A 21,197-nucleotide genomic window follows, 5' to 3' on the forward strand; every position below is an offset into this window, starting at 1 on the left:
GTTGGAAAGTCAAATTTTGGACCATAGAATTTTTTTTCTTCTATATATTTGTTTCTAAATAATGAAAATGAGGGAAAAAAAAAGATAATATATAACCTGTATCATTGTGTCAAAAATGCTAACTATACATTTTACTTCATTAAAAATGTGAGGAAAAAAAAATTAGAAGGAAAAGAAAAATATGTGAGAGCCCCCTGTTGCCCATGCCAAGAATTATGTATCACCTATTTTCTACCCTACAATGGAGTACAAAAAAATATAGGGTGGGAAGTAATAACTGGTACCAGTGTATTCAGACAGTAATCAGAATATAAGCACTTATGAATGAGAAGTAAGCCTACATTAAGGATTCTCAATTAAATAGCTAGCAAAAAGCATTTTTAGAAGATTTTCTCAAATGGTAATTCCAAGGGAAAATTCTTGCTTATAGCAGAGTTTAGTCTTATAGGTTTCTGACTTTTGCAACTCTTCATATTAAATATAAAGTTTTTCGCTTTAGAGCAGAGCAGACGTACTTATATTTCAGCTTTTTTACTTAGGAATTTTCTGGGCAATTTATTCTGTCTTGAATGTTAGGTTTCCCAACTGTAAAGGTGAGACAGTAACCACTGCCTTGTAGAACTCTTGTGTGGAATAAATGAAATAACCTGTGTTGAATGCTCTTCCCCATTCTATGTCAGAGGGTATTTGAGAGCAATTCTGCTGCTGATGGTGATAACGATGATGACAACAGTGCAAAAAAGATTAGTATATTAATGATGACAATGATAACAGTGGTCAAATGCCTAGTATGCTAAACACTTCATATAATTCATTTTATTGAATCCACACAACCCCAGAGGATTGACACTACTATGAGCCCATTTCAAAGATGAGGAAATTGAGATTTAGAAATGTTTTTCTGAAGAGTAATTGGCATAATGGAATTCAGACCTACGTCTTGCTTCTCCAGAGAATGGTTGTTTAAAAGTGCTAGAAATAAATCATAGAATTATTATTTTCATTCATCTTTTCTTGCAAACCTTGTAAATATTTCCCATAGAGACTTGAGTTTAAAGAGACAAGAATTAAAGCTTAAAAGAGAAATTCAGTAACTTTTATTTTCCCTTAAGAAAATGTTCCTGCTAATATATAGGGGGAGGTTTGACTACTATGTGGCTATTGTTTCTATTTTAAAATAAAATATGATGAGAAGAGCCAGTGGTTTAGTAAGATAGATCATGGAGAAAAACAATATTGTGCCACACACTTCCCATAAAAATGTGCTATGGGCCTAAGTTATAAGGAAGCAGAAAAAGCAGCACATTAAAAAAAAATTGTTTGGGGAGTGCAGGGTCCTATGTGACCGACCCCATCTCAAGTTTAATTGCCTCACATTTCAAGTCAAAACTGTAGGCATTTGGATTTAAAAATAACCTTTTTCCTCTGTGGTTTTAAAGTGTACCTCAGTAGAATGTTTAAATTTGACTGCTTTTTCCTCTCCTAGTTATAAATCTTCCCATCTCTAATCTCCATGCCCAGTGAGCTTTCCTGCGGTGCAGGTGAGCTACAGGAATGCAAGAAGTCCATATCAAAGGCAATTTGGAACTTTGGGTTCCTGCCCAGGAATTCACAGAAGTCTTAGTTTGCTCACCCAGCATGAAAAACATTCACTTAATTAATAGAGTGAAAACAGGCTATCAGAATAATGAGTGCAAAACCCCTTAGCAGCTGAACCAGAGATTAACAGAGAATGATTGATTTCATAATTATCATAAAATATTAACAATCCGCTGTAGTCTACTCAGATGCTTTGAGAGGTTATCACGGCGAGCATAAACTACTATTTAGGAAGTCCACTCTCCTCCATGCTAATGCTGAGCAAACTTCACACTACTACGTGTCGAGGAAAACCCAGGACAGGCGGAGAGAGTTGAGTGGCGCTGCAAAAGGTGAAATGTTACCTGCTTGTACCTGTGGGGATCTGCAGCCTGCATAGGTTGGCTGGTTCCTACAGCAGCGACTGAACTGAAAGAGAATGTTGAGTAGCTCCCAAGAAACGTACGATAAAGATTTCAAACAATTTCTATCATTGCTACTAATAAATTGTTACATGTACTAATACCCAAAATAGTTTTTAATCTGGGAATTTTAAATTATTATACATCTTTTAAAAGATTGGGCTAAGAGTGAGCTTTTTTTTTTTGTATGTCAGAGTCTTTTTTAAACACTTAAATACCATGTTTAGATTTTTTTTTGAAGACCATATAACAATATTAAATCCTTTATAAAGAAATTTTCACTTGTCAGAGGATTGTTTTTTTCAGATAGAGAAATTTCAGAAATGAAAGCAGAGGACTTAGATATCTGAATCCAAAGAATACTAAAGTAACAAATAAAAAAATTAAGTTAGCTTAATTTCCACAAATGCTAACATCTTCAAGCAATTCTACCAGTTCTACCAATTCCAAAATTGGTAGCAATCATTACTTTTTTGGGAGCTTCTTCTAAAAAATGAGATTAAAGAACTTTTTTCTAAAAATTTTTTATACTTTCTGGGAACAGATTTTACTATTATTTTTGTATAATGGTGGTGCTATTATAGTCCATGAATTTTTTGAAAACATAATAATTCCTTATTTAAAAGAGTGTCTAAGTCTTTTTCTGAGGCTTTTCTTTTTTAGTTGACATACTTTTATAAGAAATGTTCTTAGAGAAAAATTATACACTTAGATCTCTTCATCAAAGATATTAGTAGTTTTAGGTTAAGTTAAACATTTTTTTTAGCTTTTCAAACATGGTAAAGGCCATGTTTGCTTCGTTTTCCTTTGCATTCCCTGCATCTAGCACAGTGCCTGGTATAAAATGGGTACCCAATAAGCATTTATTCAATGTTTGAATGAGTACCATTTGCCAAACACAATCCTATGCAAAGAGCATTTCCAAATAGGTAACATACACCTGCCCTCAAGAACTTTACATAATCTAGTAGTAGAAAAGAGACAAGTAATGAGACAGTTTCATAATTGTTCAGTAAGCACTGTGGTAAGGTAAAGTTAGGGATAGAGTATACGGAGCCTTGTAGAAGAATGTAGAGAAAGGGATAAAATTATAAAATGTCATAGTATTTAATGGAGAGAAATAAATACACCATATTGGCATACACCCTTGCATTTGAAAATGAATTTGAAAATGAATTTATGATCTACTACCAATAAAATGGACTCTGCATTCTTTCTGGTGGTGATAATCCATTTCCATTAATTCATTAAGACTCTGTTCATCTTTCTATTGTTTAATCAAAAGCAGCACATTTGTTCTGCTCCATTATCATAGGTTGTGCGCCTCACTCCAGGCAATTTTCTCACGAACTAATGGTGCTTCGCTACAATAGGAAACTTAGTAGGAGGATCAAGATGTAGCAGTCCAATTCTATCATCTATTTGGAAATTAACTCTAAATGGTTAGCAAGCAGTTCAGATAAAAAGGCAAAGAGTAAAAAAAATTATTTTCATACTCCCTAAAATCATATCATAGGCAAACATAAGTTGATTTAAGTAAAAGAGGGGCAGATTATTCAAATAGTCAAATCATTTTGTAATCAGATGCTTTCAATTGTAAAAGTTAAGCTCACATGTGAAAAATTCTATATAACTCTCATAATCTAAAATAAAGGAATCAAGGATTATTTGACACATTCAATACTCCCTGTTCCCTAGTTACAGGGGATGGCTAAGCCACTGCTTCAATTTGTGTTGAATTTTAATGAGCCTCACAGATCCCCACCAGAGTTATATGAATAAAGACATTAGTTATTTAGGATATATGTACAAAGAGAAAAGGAAGAAAAGCTTTGTTCTTTCCCTTTGTTTTGCCAAAATGTCTCGAGGAAATTTGGATGAGATGTCAGAAAATTTTTGTCCCTGTAATTCCTCATTTGAGTAGAGTCTCTTTTAATAATGGACTTTGTCATATTAATCTAGTCAACAAATATCTCCTCTTTAAACTGGATGGAAAAGCTGTTATAAAGGGTTGAAGATTTCGGTGTGGTCACCACGTAGTATTGCCATGGTCACAGGTCGTAGTGCGCCAACAAGAATGCTCCGTGAGAGTAAGGCCTTTGGTTGTCACTCTGTCCCTGAAATCCAGAACAGTTTTGGGGGTTTCTAATGTGGCAGATGCTCAGTTTTTGATAAATGGATGGATGAATGAAAGAATCTCAGGGGACTCTACATTTAAACAACAGTTTAGAAAGCCAATGTTTTAGTATCCCCAGTTGCTGAGAGCAATATACCATGAAATGGTTCAGACTGAACATTAGGAATTTATTTGCTTATGGTTAGACTCTGGGAAAATGTTCAAATCAAGGCATCACCAAGGTGATACTGTCTTTCTGAAAGCTGCCGTGATACTTGGTTCCTCTGCCACCTGGCAAGGCACATAATACCATCTGCTGTTCTCCCCCGTGTCTTCTGGGTTTCATTAATTTCAGCTTCTTGTTTCCATGGTGTGCGCGCGTGCCCTCTCCCTCTCCCTCTCCGTCTCCCTCTCCCTCTCCCTCTCCGTCTCCCTCTCCCTCTCCGTCTCCCTCTCCGTCTCCCTCTCCCTCTCCGTCTCCCTCTCCCTCTCCCTCTCCCTCTCCCTCTCCCTCTCCCTCTCCCTCTCCCTCTCCCTCTCCCTCTCCCTCTCCCTCTCCCTCTCCCTCTCCCTCTCCCTCTCCCTCTCTCTCCTTCCCTTCCTCTTTGTCTTCATCCCGTTTACAAAGGACTCCAGTAAGAGGATTAAGACCCACCCTGGGCCATGCCTTATCCAAAGCAACCTCACAGAAAGGTCCCACTTACAATAGGTTTACACAACAGGAATGGATCAGCTTTAAGAACATGATTTTCTGGGGAACATACAGTTTCAAACAGTCACAGCTAAGATATGGAGGTATTATGTGTAGAGATTAGAATACCATGGCAAAAACAATGCCAATTAAGGCAGAATTTTATAAAGGCTGCTGTTTGCCTTATTTTGCCTATCTGGGCTCCAGATTCTAGATGGTCATAGCCATGAGGGATGTGTTCATTCAGTATTTGATCACAACTTTCCTTGGAATGATTCTTTAATTTGAAATATTATGGCAGTAACAATACATTTTATTAAGATGGCTGAACCCATAGCCTGTGTGATAACTGTTTATCACTGTCCTCCAGGTAGTTATATGTAACATGAACTCTGATAGCTATGTCAGCTCCTTATCACTAATAATTAGTAAGTTGATGGATATCATTCTGGCTCCAATGGGATACTTTTTCATACAAGTCTTGAAAAATCCTCTTATGGAACTGTTAGTGCCTTTTTTCTACTCTATCTGCACACAAATATCTGCTTCTTGCATTGAATTCTTTATTGCAGTTACTCTCCCTAGGATGTGCTCATTTCTAAACTAAAACTAAATTTAGTTTTAGCTTATTTCTAAAACTAAAACAAAATTTAGTTTTAACATTGCAACTTTTATTATTTGATATCTACAGAAGTCAGTGTGTTCAGTGGAACACTGCACGGGAACTTTGTTGACACTAAAATGATGCAACATAATGTTGCAGCACTTGATCTCTCTAACCCCAGTGTTCGGCCCTGCTCCTCTCTTCCTTTGGACTGGCAAATCCGCTCTTGCAATTAAACCTCTGCCCCTTGAGTCAGTGGGAGGAAGATTTTTTTTTCTCTATAATGGAAAAATTTACTTCCATTTGGAATCTGAGTTATGAAGGAATCCATCATCCAGCAAAATCATTACCATTATCTCTATGCGTCCCTAGAATTAGAAGCTTGAGATATTAATTTTATCAAGGTCATCCCCTTAAACACTGCAGTTTTACAGCCTGTTCTCCTAGAAAGTAGGACAGAGAAAGGTGATGTACTAGAAAGTGAGTCTGGAAGTGTAGATTGAAAAGTTCTTAATTACTATGCCAAATGAAAAAGAAGAGAAGTATTGAGCAACCATTTTGTGCCTTTCCAGGTGAATGCTTCCTGGAGTGTAAAGGGCACATTTCTCTTACTATTTCATCATTACTTATTTTATGGGGAAAAGAATCTGTCATTTTGGCCTGAAAATGCTCAATGAAATTCCCTTCTGATTAAGAAACCAAAGTGGAATCACAATTTTCCTAATTTTAAAATGTGAAATTCAATGATAAGGTTGATGCTAAAGCAGTGCCCATTTTTCTCCCTACCTCTTGTACTGTGTGCCTAACACTGGAAAAAATTGCACCATTGTACCTCTCTTTCGAAATTGCATGCATATTTTTGGCCATAGAACTATCACTAAACCAAACTTTATTTATACCAAGGCTTTTCTAACTTCAAGTTTGACATTCAAATTTCTTTCTTAAGTATCCATATATTTTATGAGTGGGAAGGCATTTTTACAAGTCATACACTGTGCTTACGCATCAATCACTAACTGTAATCATACTTAGTCTTTTCTTTGTCAAACCAAAAGTGAGTTTTGAGGTCAAATAAACTTACAGTTGAATCTGAATTTTTATCCCTTAATTACCTACCATTTACTTAGTACCTCATGTAGGTCAGATATTCTACATGTGATAGGGCTTCTAATTCTATCTTCTAATAATGCCCCCTATAATGGGGGCATCATTATCACTTTTTACATTTGTGGAAGCTGAGGACCCGAGAATAATTAGTATATCCAGAGCCATGCAGTTGCTTATCCTGGTCTTTCCTCACCTCCCTTTCTCTGACTATACAACAATTCATGAACCCTATGGACCTCAGTTTCCATTGCTATAGAGTAAATTCTAACATCACAGATAATGTAGATGAGTGCTCATATTGCAGGTCTAACACTTCATTACAATCTGTTTTATTTCTCTTCCATTTAGCAGTGGAAGGGGCCTAATATGTGATCTAGTTCAAAGCCCCCTAAAAGGTAGACTGTCTTCCTCCTACTCAGGTGTATGTCGCCACTGCCTGAGCACCTTGAGCACTCCCCCTTGAGGTGGCTCCCATTGTTAGAAAGCCTTTGCTCCGCCAACTGAGACCTGATTTTGGAACTATTCGCATAATTCCACTTCCACGGTTTTGAGGCCACCCTTCTGGTCTGATGATTTAAAAACCACTAGGGAATATACTGGGCACTAGTAAGGAAAGTAAAACTACTGCACACAAAACCAATGAGAAATTAGTAACTTGCCATGGCTCTAGCATATGTCGAGTCTTTTTATAAACCTCACTTTGTTGCCAAGTGAATTTGAGCAATCTAGTTCTACTGTATAGTGGTTTCCTATGTAATTATACAAATGAAAAGTTCAAGATTATATTCATTTTATTTATTTTTATTTTTAAAATTTTTTTGGAGGTACCGGGACTGGGGATTGAACCCAGGACCTCATATGTGGGAAGCCAGTGCTCAACCACTGAGCTACACTGGCTCCCCTATTACATTCATATAGATATTTTTATTTAAGTGTTTTGGTTAATCATGAAATAAAAATCCCATTGTTTTACAGACAGAGCTTCTTAAAGCATGTAAACAGAAAGCAGAAAATAAATGATAAAAATTATTGTAGCAGATGCTTCCAAACAGTTTTGTATTTCGAAGGTCAATGTTATGTGGAGGTGTTCGTTTGTTGGTTTTTCCCTTTTGTGGTCAGTGTAAGATTATCTCAGGCAATGGGGTGAACTTTTCCTTTGCTTTTGATGTCGTTAAGCAGTATGCCTTGTATGTATTGCCTGGCCATATTCTAAGACTGGTAGAAGTATGAATAGTGATTCACACTTCCCATAAGTAACATTCGAGACTATGATGCTCAGCCAACTACATCTGTTACAGCAGTGATTGGAAAGAAAGTTTCAAACCTGAAGCATTGAATCATGACAACATATTACTTGACTTCAATGTTTACAGATTCGGTACTGGGCTTCCCATGACAAAGAAGCAGCAGCACACCGAGTTCAAGTTTCCAGCCAAGAGTACTCTGCCAGGCTGGAGAATCTGCTCCCAGACACTCAGTACTTCGTGGAAGTCAGGGCCTGCAACAGTGCGGGGTGTGGGCCCCCCAGTGAAATGATTGAGACCGCCACCAAGAAAGCACGTGAGTCTCCACATTTTGATTTTAGACCTATCAAAAACTACCAACTGAGTCAATCCTCATGTGGGTACATTGGAGAGATATTTACTACCTAATAATGAGAGCACATTCGGTGTTCAGTTACAGTATTTGGGGTTCCATAAGGTTATTCTATTTTTTTAACTTTATTATTGTATTTAATGAAAAACTGGAGAGAATGCCTTCATGCATTTAATGTTCCTTTATACAATTACAGAATTTTGCCTTTGTAAAGAAGCCCTCATTTTGCACTATTAGAAGATTCACTTGTCTTCATTTTATTTTCATTAATAACATTGCTTTCATAGGAATGCATGGCTATTATGAGAAAAATTAATTCTGCTCGTTTGTACTATGCTTTGATTCATAAACCTTCATCATTTCACAAAGCAAGTACAAGTTAAATTTAGTACCATTATATTTACTCCTTTATTACCCTTTTCTCTCATTGTTCACATTACAAGGCCACCTGTACTGCTCAGGCCTTCTGGCCATTCTACTCTCAATGCCTTCACTTTCATAGATGTGTTCATTAATCAAGTTGAATATGAAAGAGGCAAATTTACAGGTAGAACTACAGGGAGTTTCAAAAGAATCTGAAGACATGATGACCATTAGGCTATGAAAACTTATATGAGATCTTTTTAGGGGAAAAAAAGAAACTCTTATGAGATAATGGAATATGGTATACAACTCAGGCTTTGGCCTCAGGCATAGGTTTGATAGCCACCTCTGGCACTTCCTAAATGCATGACATTAGACGAAAGACCTCGTAGCCTTAAACCTCAGTTTCTTAGTCTGTGAAAGGAGTGTTCACGCCTTCATTTGTTTTCCCATGTGTTCATTCACGTATTCATTCAATCAAAGGTATACTATGTGCCCTGCACTGTCCTGGGGGTGGAAGGGGCAGAAGACATCAAGCCACACCAGATCCTTGCCTCTTGGGGTCTGCAACCTAGGGAAAAAGACAGATTTTTTTTTTTTTTTTTGTATTTAAAAGCTGGCAAATAAATACGAATGGTCATATTAGTTGATCGCACAATAAAGCAAATAAAACAGACAATAGATTATGGCTTGGGTGGGAGCCAAATTCTTGTTGGGTGGTCCAGAAAGGCCTCTTGGAGAAGCTGGCGTTCGAGGTAGTGCAAGTGCTAAGCAGGAGTTGTACAATGACCTGAGGAAGGCTGCTCCAGGTGGAGAGAATAACCTTAAGGTGAGAAGAGCTTGACGTGGTTTAGATGTAAAAGGCCAATGGAGCCAGAGCCCAGAAATGAAAGGGGAGCATTCTGAGATGAGTGGGATGTGCACAAGGACCACAGTAGGTAGGCCTTGTAAGAATGTGAAGCGGTGTGGGTTTTCTCCTATTGTGTGATCAGAAGCCATTGGAAGATTGTAAGCAGAGAGTGATTTCTAATTTACTTTTTAATCATTCTGGCTCTGTATGGACAATGGATGGTGGTGGGTGAAAAATAAAAAGCCAATTAATTAGGAGGCTATTTTAATAGTTGAAGAGACAGGTTTTGTGGCCAACACTAGGAGTCAGAAGTATAACATTTTCTAAAGGCAGACTTGATGGCTTGCTGCTAATTTGGATGTAGGAGATGAGGGACATAGAAGATTGAATACTTTCACTGAGAGACTAGGGTTTGGTGATGCCATTTGCTAATAATGGTGGGAAAGTCTCAGAGAGGCAGATTTGGGGGGATCCTGTCAAATGTTCTATCTTGATTACATTTCATTCGAGTAGCCTTTCAGACATTTAAGGAGATATCGGCGGCTGGACACCCCCATCTGGAGATCAAGAGAGAGGTTAAGGCTAGAGGTAGAATTGTGGATATTTAAAGCCATGGCTGAACTAGAAATACTGAAGGACAGTGCACAGATAGAGAAGAGGATGTGTGGGATCAAACCCTAAGCCATTTGAAATTTTAGATTTAAGCAGTGGATATGGAGACAACACAGGATAGTTAATGAGAAAGAGAAGCCAGCGAGGTGTGAGGAAACCCACATATTTAGATACCATGAGTTTAAGAAAAGAGAAGATTGAAAAAGAAAAGAGTTCAACTCTATGGGATGCTGCAAAGATGGTAAGTTTGAAAAAATTAAAAAGCCATCATTAGCTTTGGCCAAGAGGAGGTTATTTGTGGCTTTGGAAACCATTTTTGAAAGAATGGTGGGATAAAAAACCGAAGCAGAGAGCGGTGAGACTAGAGCATTAGGGTAGATCTAATTCCCACCATCACAGGGCCATGGGGTGCATGAAATGAGCTCACTGAGATCAAGTGCTTAGCATAGTGCCTGGCATATAGTAAGGACTCATCAGAGTGATCTGTTTTTGTTGTTGTACTGGTTGTTGTTGTCAGCATCATCATTGGCATTGTAATTCCTGATGCAGTGAAGTTTGCAGAACTCAGGTTGGCTATGGTGATCGTAGACTGCGTATTGTTACTTTTCACAGCTCCTAGCCAGCCTCCAAGGATCATCAGTTCAATCAGGTCTGGCTCACGCTACATAATCACCTGGGATCATGTCGTTGCACTATCAAATGAATCTACAGTAACAGGATATAAGGTACACAAGAGATTACTAGTTTCTTCTCCACACAACCTTCATTCTTACAGAGGGTCGTTGATGTTTGAAATTTTTGCTATTTCAGCAAAACCCAGTCAACTTCTAGCTGTATAGCAGAAATTAGCTGGCATAGCACCAAGATAAGTTTTAAAATTAGAAAACATCTTCAATGACTTTCAGCATAATGCTATGTCAGACGAACAAGAAAAATGGAATAACTACTGTAAAGAATGAAATTATAAGGATAATCTGTGCTTAAAAGAGAGAAACAGAAAGAATCCATTTTTGTTTTACGATTAAGTTAGTGTTACCCCACCAACCCAGTGAACTCCTTGATGTACTGAATTACCTTCTATAAATGCATAAAAATGAGGAAAGATTATTTCCATACTTTCATGATATCATACACTATCACATTCTTCATTGGATATCAAATTTTGGGAATAATGTGAAAAAGAGTAAAATTTCTTTAGACTATTTCGCTATATTGAAAGTGCCCTCATTTTAAACATTTTTCTTTAAAAAGCAAACACATTCTTTCCCTCTCATGATTTTGGGACATCTCAAACAATAAAATTCAGATGGTTAAGGAATTCTAAAAATATAAGAAATCAATATCTGTGAATTTAAAATAACATGACTTAATCACTCTTGTTAAACACAGCTTCCTAGGACTATATATATAAATTAAAGGGTAAGAATTTTTGTTCTGATTTGAGTGCTAGGGTATTGGCTCGTTATTACCACTTTATTAAGTATACATATTTGGGACTTTATAAGGTACTCTATAGACCTGATGGCCAACATGATGGCAAGCTGTATTCAACTCATAAACACTCCATAGAAGTCCCAATTCCCAGGGATGGAGAGTATGTGGTAGAGGTCCGTGCACACAGTGATGGAGGAGATGGAGTGGTGTCTCAAGTCAAAATTTCAGGTAAGCCAGTCATTTAAAACACATTTCAATAAAACGCCTTTAAGTTATTAGGCCGAATGGATTCCCAAGCGTGAAGTTTGCCTGATATCTACACCCACATTAGTATTTCCCTAAGGAGATTTGAAATGTCAGGGATACCCTGAAACTTGATATTTCTTCCCTTATGAGTCACAAAAGCAAATTTGCGACAATAACACATGATGATTATTATCTGGACTTTAAAACACAATTAAACACACCATAAAATGCACTAGAATGGTCCATAATATAGACCGTTATGTCATAATATCCACATTTCTCTTATATCAAAAGGAAATTATCTGGACTGTTTTTAATACTCTCCTTACCCTTTATTCTTCCCCTACACATACTAATATAGTAATAAAATAGGTATACTGTTGATTATTACTCCTTTATCCTCTCCTCCTTTCTTTTTGTCTCAATCTATCTCTTCTTTTTTTGCAAACTATTTCTGACAGCATTGGTTAATTGGAAATAATTTGAGGCAGTGATTTCTTCCCTGTTTTGGATTTTTAGCACTCTGTAGCACATTATCATTTAAATTTTCATGCTTTTTCCTCACTCTCAATGGAAACTGTTTGTAAATTGTACCGAATTAAAAATTGATTTTGATTTGAGAATTTTATGAAAGACTATGAAATATTAACTGATGCTAAATAAAAAATGAGGTTTATTGATTTAGAAAAATATTGGTGATCTATAGTTAAAAAGATGAATATGTTATTTATTATGTATAAGACAATTTGAAAACTCCTTTAACACCATGCCAGAGTATTTAATACCTTAAAATGCTGATTTCACCTGTGTGCCATATCTTCATGAATTTACCATAGCACATATCCACCTTTTAAAAATCAACATATGGTAAAAATACATTGAAAACTTTGGTTATTACTTTGAAAGTCATTATTTTGCCTTTGTAGAAATTTGGAAAATACAGAAATGTTCAAAGAAAATAATCAATCATATTCTGAATATTCCAAAGTAACTCCTAATATTTAGTTGAATTTGCTTCTAGTCATTTTTAAACATATATAATTTTACATATTATAGCATCTATTGACTATATCATGTTGGATCCTACTTAATGAATAATGTTATATAGTGAACATTTCCCATGCTATTTAAAATTTAGTAAATTTCAAAAATTATACACAATGATCTCTCAAACAATTTGTACAAACAAATGTATAAAATGTATTTACCCATTTCCTATCATAAATAATGCTATTTTGAATACATTTTTACAAATTTTAATTTGTCTCTTGATTAGTTTAAAGGTGTAGACAGTGTTTTACTCTTCTAAATTTTTGATATACATTGCCAAATTGCTTTTAAGAAATATTTATCAATTTTCATTCCCATTGGCATTGTATGAGTGTTTTTCTCACTCTACTCCCTCAACATTATCTTTCTGTGTTAGCCTTGACTAATTTGATAGGAGAAAATGATGTTTTTGAAACTTTTCTACTATCTTTGGAGTAGACACCTTCTCTCAAAAGGAAGTTAGAGAGAAAGGTAGACATTGTTTTGAGGGTGAGAAAGTACAAAAATCTAGCTCAGTTGCTTCCCGGCACTGACCTTCCCTGCCTAGAAGCCAGCTTTAGAAAGCTGATGCTCTCTTCATTTCCTCGCCCTCCATTAGTTATTCTTAATATGAAGCAAAACTAATTTCTGGGATTTAAACTAGAAGAGTTTGTAATTAGAGATGCTATAGCAGTGACTGTTGTATCAGTACTGTTAAAACTGTTAGCGTGCTGGTAAATGTTAAGCAGTTGACTCTTGCCGGAGGGGGTGGGGGTGGGAAGCCCTAGTCTATAGCATTTGCCAATTTCCTTGGTATAAATACTCCCACCAAGGCCCATTTCAAGCTACTTATGTGTCGAATTGGAAAGTGATGTGTATAACACTATAATATAGTATTGCCACAATACAGATGCCATAGGCATAACTTTGAGAACATTGGTAATGTTAAAATGTCATAAAATAATTAGGAATAGAAGAAGAGTTTAGAGTATTTACTGGGCTTTTTAAAAGTTTTTTACTTTAACAAATATGTTTACATAATTTAAATTTTAATAATGGTATTTTTAACAGCGTGTTCATAAATTCCCTGGAATTTTAACAGTTGGCTCTCAGGAGATGGTTTGGACCAGTTCCAGCACAGCACACTTATGATCTGAAGTTCCATTTTAAATATCCCATGTACAGAAGACACAGACATGCTTGTTTAAAAACCTCAAACATATTCAGAATATTGTTTCCTCTTTTTTTGTCAACAGATAATAGTGCTATTTATTGCAGTATTTCTACTGTTTTTCTCTTAGTCAGACCATAACTGTACAAAAAACCATTCATTAACGTTTTGAATGTCAGATGTTTGGTGAATAGTACCATTTTAGACATTTCTTCTTTACATTTAAATTCATTTGCAACTGGTTTAAGTTATTTGTTATGAGAAAAAACATGTGAATAGAAATGGAAACTTTAGGCACTTTCCTAAATGTAAAGATTCCTAATATTTTTCCCCAAATATGCCCAAGAATATAATTCATTTATTCAAAAAATACACATCTGAGGCCTACAATGTAGCAGCACTGTTCACATACTTTAGCTGTGCTAAAATGTATATATTTCCACATCTCTCCTAGTCTCTCACCCACACTACTGCAATTCTTTTGCTTCTCTTGGCTTCCAGCCTTGGACTATGACAATCCATTCTCCATGTAGCAGCCATGGAGATTTTTCATACTGAAATCATATTATGTAACTCTTCTCTTAGAAAGATTTCCTGTGGAATAAAAACTTAATTTCTTACTGTGGGTTATACTGTCCCATATAAACTGGCGCTGTTAAACTCCCTGGTTCAGTTGAGCAGTTTCTCTTTTGCTCCATTGACTGTCTTTCTCTTCTTGAATCCAACAAGGATATCTTCTTCCTGCCTGGAAGACTCTGGGTCTTTGCCCAGGGGGTTCATTCTTGTCATTTTTGTTTCTGCTCAGATGTCAGTTCCCCAGAGGAACTTTTATGGCCACCAATTTAAGGTAGCTCCCCCTGAGTAATTCTTTGTCATATCACCCTGTTTTATTTTCTTCATAATATTTATACATATTTAAAAATATCTTTTTTATTGATTTCTTTATCTCATTTATTAATTTATTCTTTTTTTAAGATTTATTTCTCTCCCCTCCCCTCTCCCCCTCCCCTCTCCCCCTCCCCCTTCCCCCCTCCCCGTTCCCCCCCACCTCAGTTGTCTATTCTCTGTGTTCATTTGCTGCATGTTCTTTTTGTCCACTTCTCCTGTTGTCATTGGCCCAGGAATCTGTGTCTCTTTTTGTCGCGTCATCTTGCTGTGTCAGCTCTCTGTGTGTGCGGCACCATTCCTGGGCAGGCTGCACTTTCTTTTGTGCTGGGTGGCTCTCCTTACGGGGCGCACTCCTTGTGCGTGGGGCTCCCCTACGCGGGGGACACCCCTGCATGGCACGTCAGCACTGAGTGTGGGCCAGCTCCACATGGGTCATGGAGGCCCAGGGTTTGAACCGCGGACCTCCCATGTGGTAGACGGACGACCTAACCACTGGGCCAAGTCCACTTCCCCTGTTAATTTATTCTTGTTTATTATTACCATCTTCACTTGAATGTAGAGCCCATGGGAGGAGCCTCTGTCTACTTGTCCAGCCTTTGTATCCCCAGCACCTAGGGGACTATCTGACACGTAACAGGATTTTAACAAGTAATTGCTGAATGAATTAATTTCTGTATAGGGTAAAATGTAGTTGTGAGAATAATATGTTTTCAATCCCTAGAATGTTAGCACATTTCCTCATAGATGACTTGTATTTTGCCGTGTGCTAATGCACAAATTTGATTCTTACAAAGATGATTTCCTATTTGACATATCCTAGAAACTTCATTATACTTTGGTAATCTGTAACTCCATTTCTCTCTGACCTGAACACTCTCATCTGCTGTCTTAATTAATTGTCCTCTATCAAATTTTTAAGGTTCACATTGAGACAAATGTACCACCATAATTGTTTCATCAAAAACATACTACTTATTTATTTACTAATGCCACCCAATTCCAGCCTTCCTTAAAACATTTCTGAATCTTTTAGAATCTTTGGTTTTGATACATCATTATGGGCTAAAAATAAGAAAATGGACAGGTAACTGCAAATTTTGTAATTTAAATGTTAGTAAGCTAATTTGGTTTATTTCATATTTGTTATAAATTTTATAATATAGAATAACAAGAGCCTTGGTCATAAGTAAATTTCCATAGAGAAGGATACATTTAATTATGTATAGATATGCATGTTTTTAGTCTCTTATTTTCATTTTAAAGAGACTACCATATATTAGCTAGATCAAGGGGAACTTGGAAGAATATTTTATAGTTTAGACTTCCTTCTAAGAGCCAATAATTTGAAAACCTTTATGGGAGGAGCAACATGATCAGATTTAGCACTTGAGAAATCACTTTAAGGATGGCAGAGAACATTTATAGGAGCAGGACAAGATATAAGATGATTACAAGGTTATTGCAATGGAGTGATTAAAAGATGATGACTGCTGGACTGGAATGAGGGAAGTGGTGAACATCTATGGTGTATTCTAAAAAAACAAGCATCTTTTCTGTTTTATTTAAAGTAATTATATATTCATTTTGTTGACTTATTACCTTCTAAGAAACCTGAAATTTATTTGGATGTTACCACAGATGATGTAACTGAAACATTTAACCTACTATATTTGGTAGCTCCAAGCTAATAGGTTGAACTATGTAATCAAAGCCATCCACTGAAATACTGTGATGAAAAGCACGTTTTGTTTTGCCCAGTAGCAGAAGAGGTGGGGGTAGGAAACCATTTCCTAGGAGGTGGAACCTTTAGGCGTTTGACTCCATGACCTCTTGTCCCCTTCTCCAGTGCCCAATAAGTAGTAGGATACAATAAGGACAAGAGGAAAGTTGAGGTGGTTAGATTTAAGTCATACATTAGTAAATTAAAATGCTATATTGACATCATCATGTTTGCAAATATCTCTTCTCCAGGCATTTCCAAAACCCGAAGTAGTCTTGGGCTTCTAATTTTGAGCAAAAGCCTATATGCAGAAAGAGATGGTAATGTATATGATGGCCTTCGATTTACTTTATCCTGCCTTAATGACAGGATTCCATATAATCCAATGACCCCCAAATCAGTAACTTTGTAAATGTCCTATATCATTTAGGAAAAATAAACCTGTTTATTCTGAGTAAGTAAACTACCAAATTGCATAAATTTGAATGGTATATTATATAATAATGTTATAGTTTAATGTAACTCATAAGCTCTTATTCATGGTTTTAAAAAATTACGTTTGTGATTACCACACAATCAGATATTATCATCCATGAATGCTGTCTCATCAACGCTTTTGAAATAATCCAATATTTTGTGTTCCTTTACTACATTTTGCATAGGATCAATTGGACAGTTCAGGTGGATGGATCCAGCCTTGGTATTTCTGGCTTAACAGATAGCTTGCATTTGAAATTGCTGTAAAGTATGTATTCCCTTCATTAGCATTGAACTATAGCTACTCAGGTAAATCCAACTGAGTACTTGGACCTAACACTCCTAGTTTTACGCCAAGCATGAAAATAGAAGAGCAATTATTTGGTCAGACTTAGTGAGTCCCTATATTTGGCTTCGAGCAGTGATCCTTCTGCTCTATATTGTTAATGTAACTCTTTGCATGATCCAGGTTTATTCTAACAGTTGATGAAGAACTAACTCTCAGCTCAGAGAGTTCCCAGTGTTGTACTTATCATTTAGAAGGTTGAATAGTAATTCTAGAAGCAGATTTTACGACTTTGTCAGGCCACTGATAGCATCTCTGCACCTAAAATAACTGGGGTTTTCCTGAATATTCCCCAATGAATCTTTTAACTACCAGCAAGTTCACACACAGTCCCAACAAAGTATTTTGTTCATTTACTTAGACCCAAAAATAATCAGGTTGGAAAACTCCTCAGGGGAAGGTATTATACGAATAGAAGATATTAAAAATAATTACTATCAAAATAATTTTGGTTTATGAAATATGGTCACAGTCTCTGGAGCTATACTTTAATATTAGAATGTACATGTGTTTTTCCCTGATAAAATAAAGCTTACTCTTAAAACATAGACCTTCCTAACATTTTGTTCTCCTGAAAATGGATTCATTCAATAAATACCTACTGAACACCTACTGTATGTCTGGCATCCTGCTAGGCTATTGCTTACAAAAACAGCAAAGTCCTCCTGAGTAAAATAAGGAACTAACAAACAAAAAGTCACTAGACATAAAAGGGATTACAAGGAAAAATAAGTGACTAATGCAAAGAATAAGAGAGGCAGAACTGATTTAGATATGACGATCAAGTCAAGCCTCTTAGAAGATGATGTTCAAGCTGAAATCTCAAAGAAAGGAACAAACACACAACAAAACTGAAGATAAGAGTCCCAGATAGAGGGATGGCAGGAAAGACCTTCGCTTGTTCAAGAACCCACATGCAGGCCAGTGTGACTGGTGTGTGGTGAGGAGGTGAGTCATGGGTGGGTGGAGAGGTGGCGGGCACAATCCCTCCTCTCACAGCATTGTGCTCATTTCAATGCTCCCTCAGTTCATCGTAAAAGTCCACTGTCAGAAGTTTCATTCCGAGTGCAATGGGAAAGCCTCTGAAGGGCTTTTAGGAAATGAGAAGTGCAATCTGATTTAAGTGCATCTTTGCTGCAATACAGAAAATAGGTAGGAGTGGAGCAAAAGGGGAGAGCAGGAATGGAGTCGGCTAGAAGAGAGCGAGTCTGAGATCCAAGTAAAACAAGCAGACTGTTTCAGAAAGAATCAATTTATAAGAATCTAAGTTTTGTTTTGTTTTTTGCCCTGAGATGTAAAGCAAATTGCTACTATTCCTCTTCCAGGATAAATGATTAAAGAGTTATATGGAAACATTATAAAATCAGAAAACTGTAGGAAAGATGCTAAAAAATGTATAGTTTAAAATGCTTCTTATGAAAATTACCAGAAAGCCTTATATGCTTTCTAACTTATAAAAGATGGAAGAAAAATCTAAAGAAATATCAAGATCCATAAATCTTCTGGGGGGAAATGTCTAAATCATCTTGTTTAACTCCTTTCCAAGTGCTGGAATTCTCTGCAAGAAATATCTGGCTTACCGTCTCTCAAACGTAGCCTAAAAATGCTTTCTGAAGGAGAGAGAATTCCCCTATTGCACAGGCAGTTCTTAGCTTGATCAGTGGATAACATCTCTGATCTCTAGTTTCCAATAAAAACCAGACTCACAGGATCAACCCATAGATTGCAATAAAGTTTTCCTTTATCTCCTCTATCAGTCACATTTCTGTCAGGAAAGGTGGGGAAAAAAGTTCTGGATATTTCAATCAGGTATTCAATCAAAGGGGGAAAATTTTTTTTCCTAAGAGCTGTGAGAGTGTGCATCTGTCAGCCTTGAGAAAAACAAGGAGTTGAAGAAACCCACCGCTGATGGTCCAACTGCCTCGGCGCCAGAGTGGGCGACATGCCAGGTCTCCCGGGGGCCTGACTGTGCCTCACCATTTCCTTCCCTAAGGCCTGTCCACCCACGCCAGACTGTACTGGTTCCTGCTTCTCTGTGGTCTTCCAGTCCTTCCTCTGGTGCCTCTCAGGGGCAAGAGAGTCTGGGAAATAAATGGGGAAAAAAAAGATCATCTAGCAAAACTGAGAAACCAGCTGCAGTCAGAGAACATACATTTGTCAGAAACAGTTGGCATAATGATATACCATTATCAGCAAGCCACACCAGCTGGATGCAGAAATGGAGATTGCAGGTGGTTGTTGATGTTTGCCAGTGCTGGCAGATCCCATGGTTAGAACAATAGGAGGTCAAGAGAAAGAAAGGTTCATTGCTTCTGGTTCAAGAATAAATAGCTGGACGTCTAGTCTGTTTGGATATTTTCAGGTTTCAATAACAAATGTTCAATCCAAAATTGCTTAAACAGTAAGAGGTAGATGACTTCTAAGTCTAGTGGAATCAGTGTCTCGGTAGCATTATCACAGACCAGTTGTTTCTTCCTCTCTCCTCTCAGGAGGTCTCACTGTCAACTTCATTCTCAGGCTCGTCTTCTCTGTGGTTTCAAGGTGGCTGCAGGAATCGTAGAAATTATTGCATGCAGACCCTATCATGTCCAGGACAGAAAGGGCCTGTCTATTTGGAAACTCTTTCCTACAAGTGAAAGGCCTTTCCCAGAAGCCCCTGAGAAAATCATTCCCACTTTGCCCAGAAAAGAGTCACAAATCTACCCCAAAACTAGTACAATGGCATTTCCATGGCTGCTCAGAGTGACCAATATTTACCACTGATCCTGGGGTAAGGAAACCTTTCTTGATGATGGACTATCTGAATAAAGCAACCAGACTTTGTATTTTTTTTTTATAATTGTGCATTGATTTCTTGCATTAATGTATTTTTTATAGACATGAAGATATGTAACATTTCATTTCAGTCATTTCCTTCATGAGGTGAAATCCTGGTATTCTGTTCTCTTTTTATGTAGACCTTTGTCAATTCTAAAAGGTCTTGACTCCCTCTTCCATTTGTGTGTGTGTGTGTATTTGAAGACAAAGAAAAATGAGTATCTTTCAAATCTATAGTTCTCATTTTTGAGTTGGATAACACTTTTCTCCTTCTTAAGAGAAGATATTCTTGTTCTTCAGCACTTTTCTTCATTGATTCTTTTATCCTTTAAATATAATTGTGTCAGGTATTTAGTTTTTAGTTTTATTGTTTCCATTTAGCTTACAACTGTACACTTAAAGGAGATGTAACTTACCTTTGCCATTCCGTCTTTTCACTATGTAAACAGCGATGTCAGGCATAACTACAATGTACTTTTAAGGGAAAAAACTTCTTTAGGTTTCTTCAAGATTTAATTGAACACATAGCAGTTCATTTATACATACCAGTTTCTTAAGGAACACAAAATGCTTGGGCTTCTCCTCCCCTGAAAATATTTAAGAGCCAATTAAACTATGAAAGAGGTAGAAAGTTACTTATTTTACATGGAATTATGTTCCTGAGAAAATCCAAACTCTGAAGTTGTTTTATATTTATGTTTAATGCTAGTCTGAAGAATGCCTGTGGCATGGGGGGAAAGCAAAAAATAATTAAGTTCTAGTTAGTTTTTTTTAAGGAGTCTGTTGGCAAGGAAGCAGAGAGAAAAAGATTTCTGCTTAATATTCAAAGTTAGGTAAAGACGTAAGCAAACATGAATATACATTTAGATAAAGGAGAGAAGAGGAAATGGATTAAAAAAGCAGTTTCCTAAAAATACAGAGGAAGAGGGGAAATGATAGAAAGTTAACTTTAAAGGCAGAAATTTGGGGCAGGCTCATGTTTAATTCAGGCATTAAGGAGGGTCATCGGTGTGGGTGGTGAAGCTAAAGCAAGGATATATGACCTAGTGCAATTTACCAAAGATTATATCAGTCAACTAAATTCAGAGAACTCTGATCCAAACAAGGTAAATAAACACAAATTTATCCTT

General features: G+C 36.7%; 1 protein-coding gene across 16 annotated transcripts in view; it reads left to right on the top strand.

Annotated features, from left to right (window-relative positions):
• CNTN1 (contactin 1) overlaps positions 1-21,197 on the top strand; it is a 417,723-nt gene that overhangs the window by 367,655 nt on the left and 28,871 nt on the right. For 9 of the 16 annotated variants that reach the window (XM_004461145.2, XM_004461143.2, XM_058307809.2 and 6 more), the window contains 3 exons: positions 7,892-8,078; positions 10,552-10,664; positions 11,445-11,601. In XM_004461145.2, the coding sequence (XP_004461202.2) occupies positions 7,892-8,078; positions 10,552-10,664; positions 11,445-11,601 (457 nt within the window). The remainder of the gene's footprint in view (positions 1-7,891; positions 8,079-10,551; positions 10,665-11,444; positions 11,602-21,197) is intronic. The other 7 variants (XM_058307813.1, XM_023589575.3, XM_058307814.1 and 4 more) reach the window with 1 other exon arrangement.

This window comes from Dasypus novemcinctus, chromosome 12 (genome assembly GCF_030445035.2).
Source record: "Dasypus novemcinctus isolate mDasNov1 chromosome 12, mDasNov1.1.hap2, whole genome shotgun sequence".
Classification (NCBI taxonomy): domain Eukaryota; kingdom Metazoa; phylum Chordata; class Mammalia; order Cingulata; family Dasypodidae; genus Dasypus; species Dasypus novemcinctus.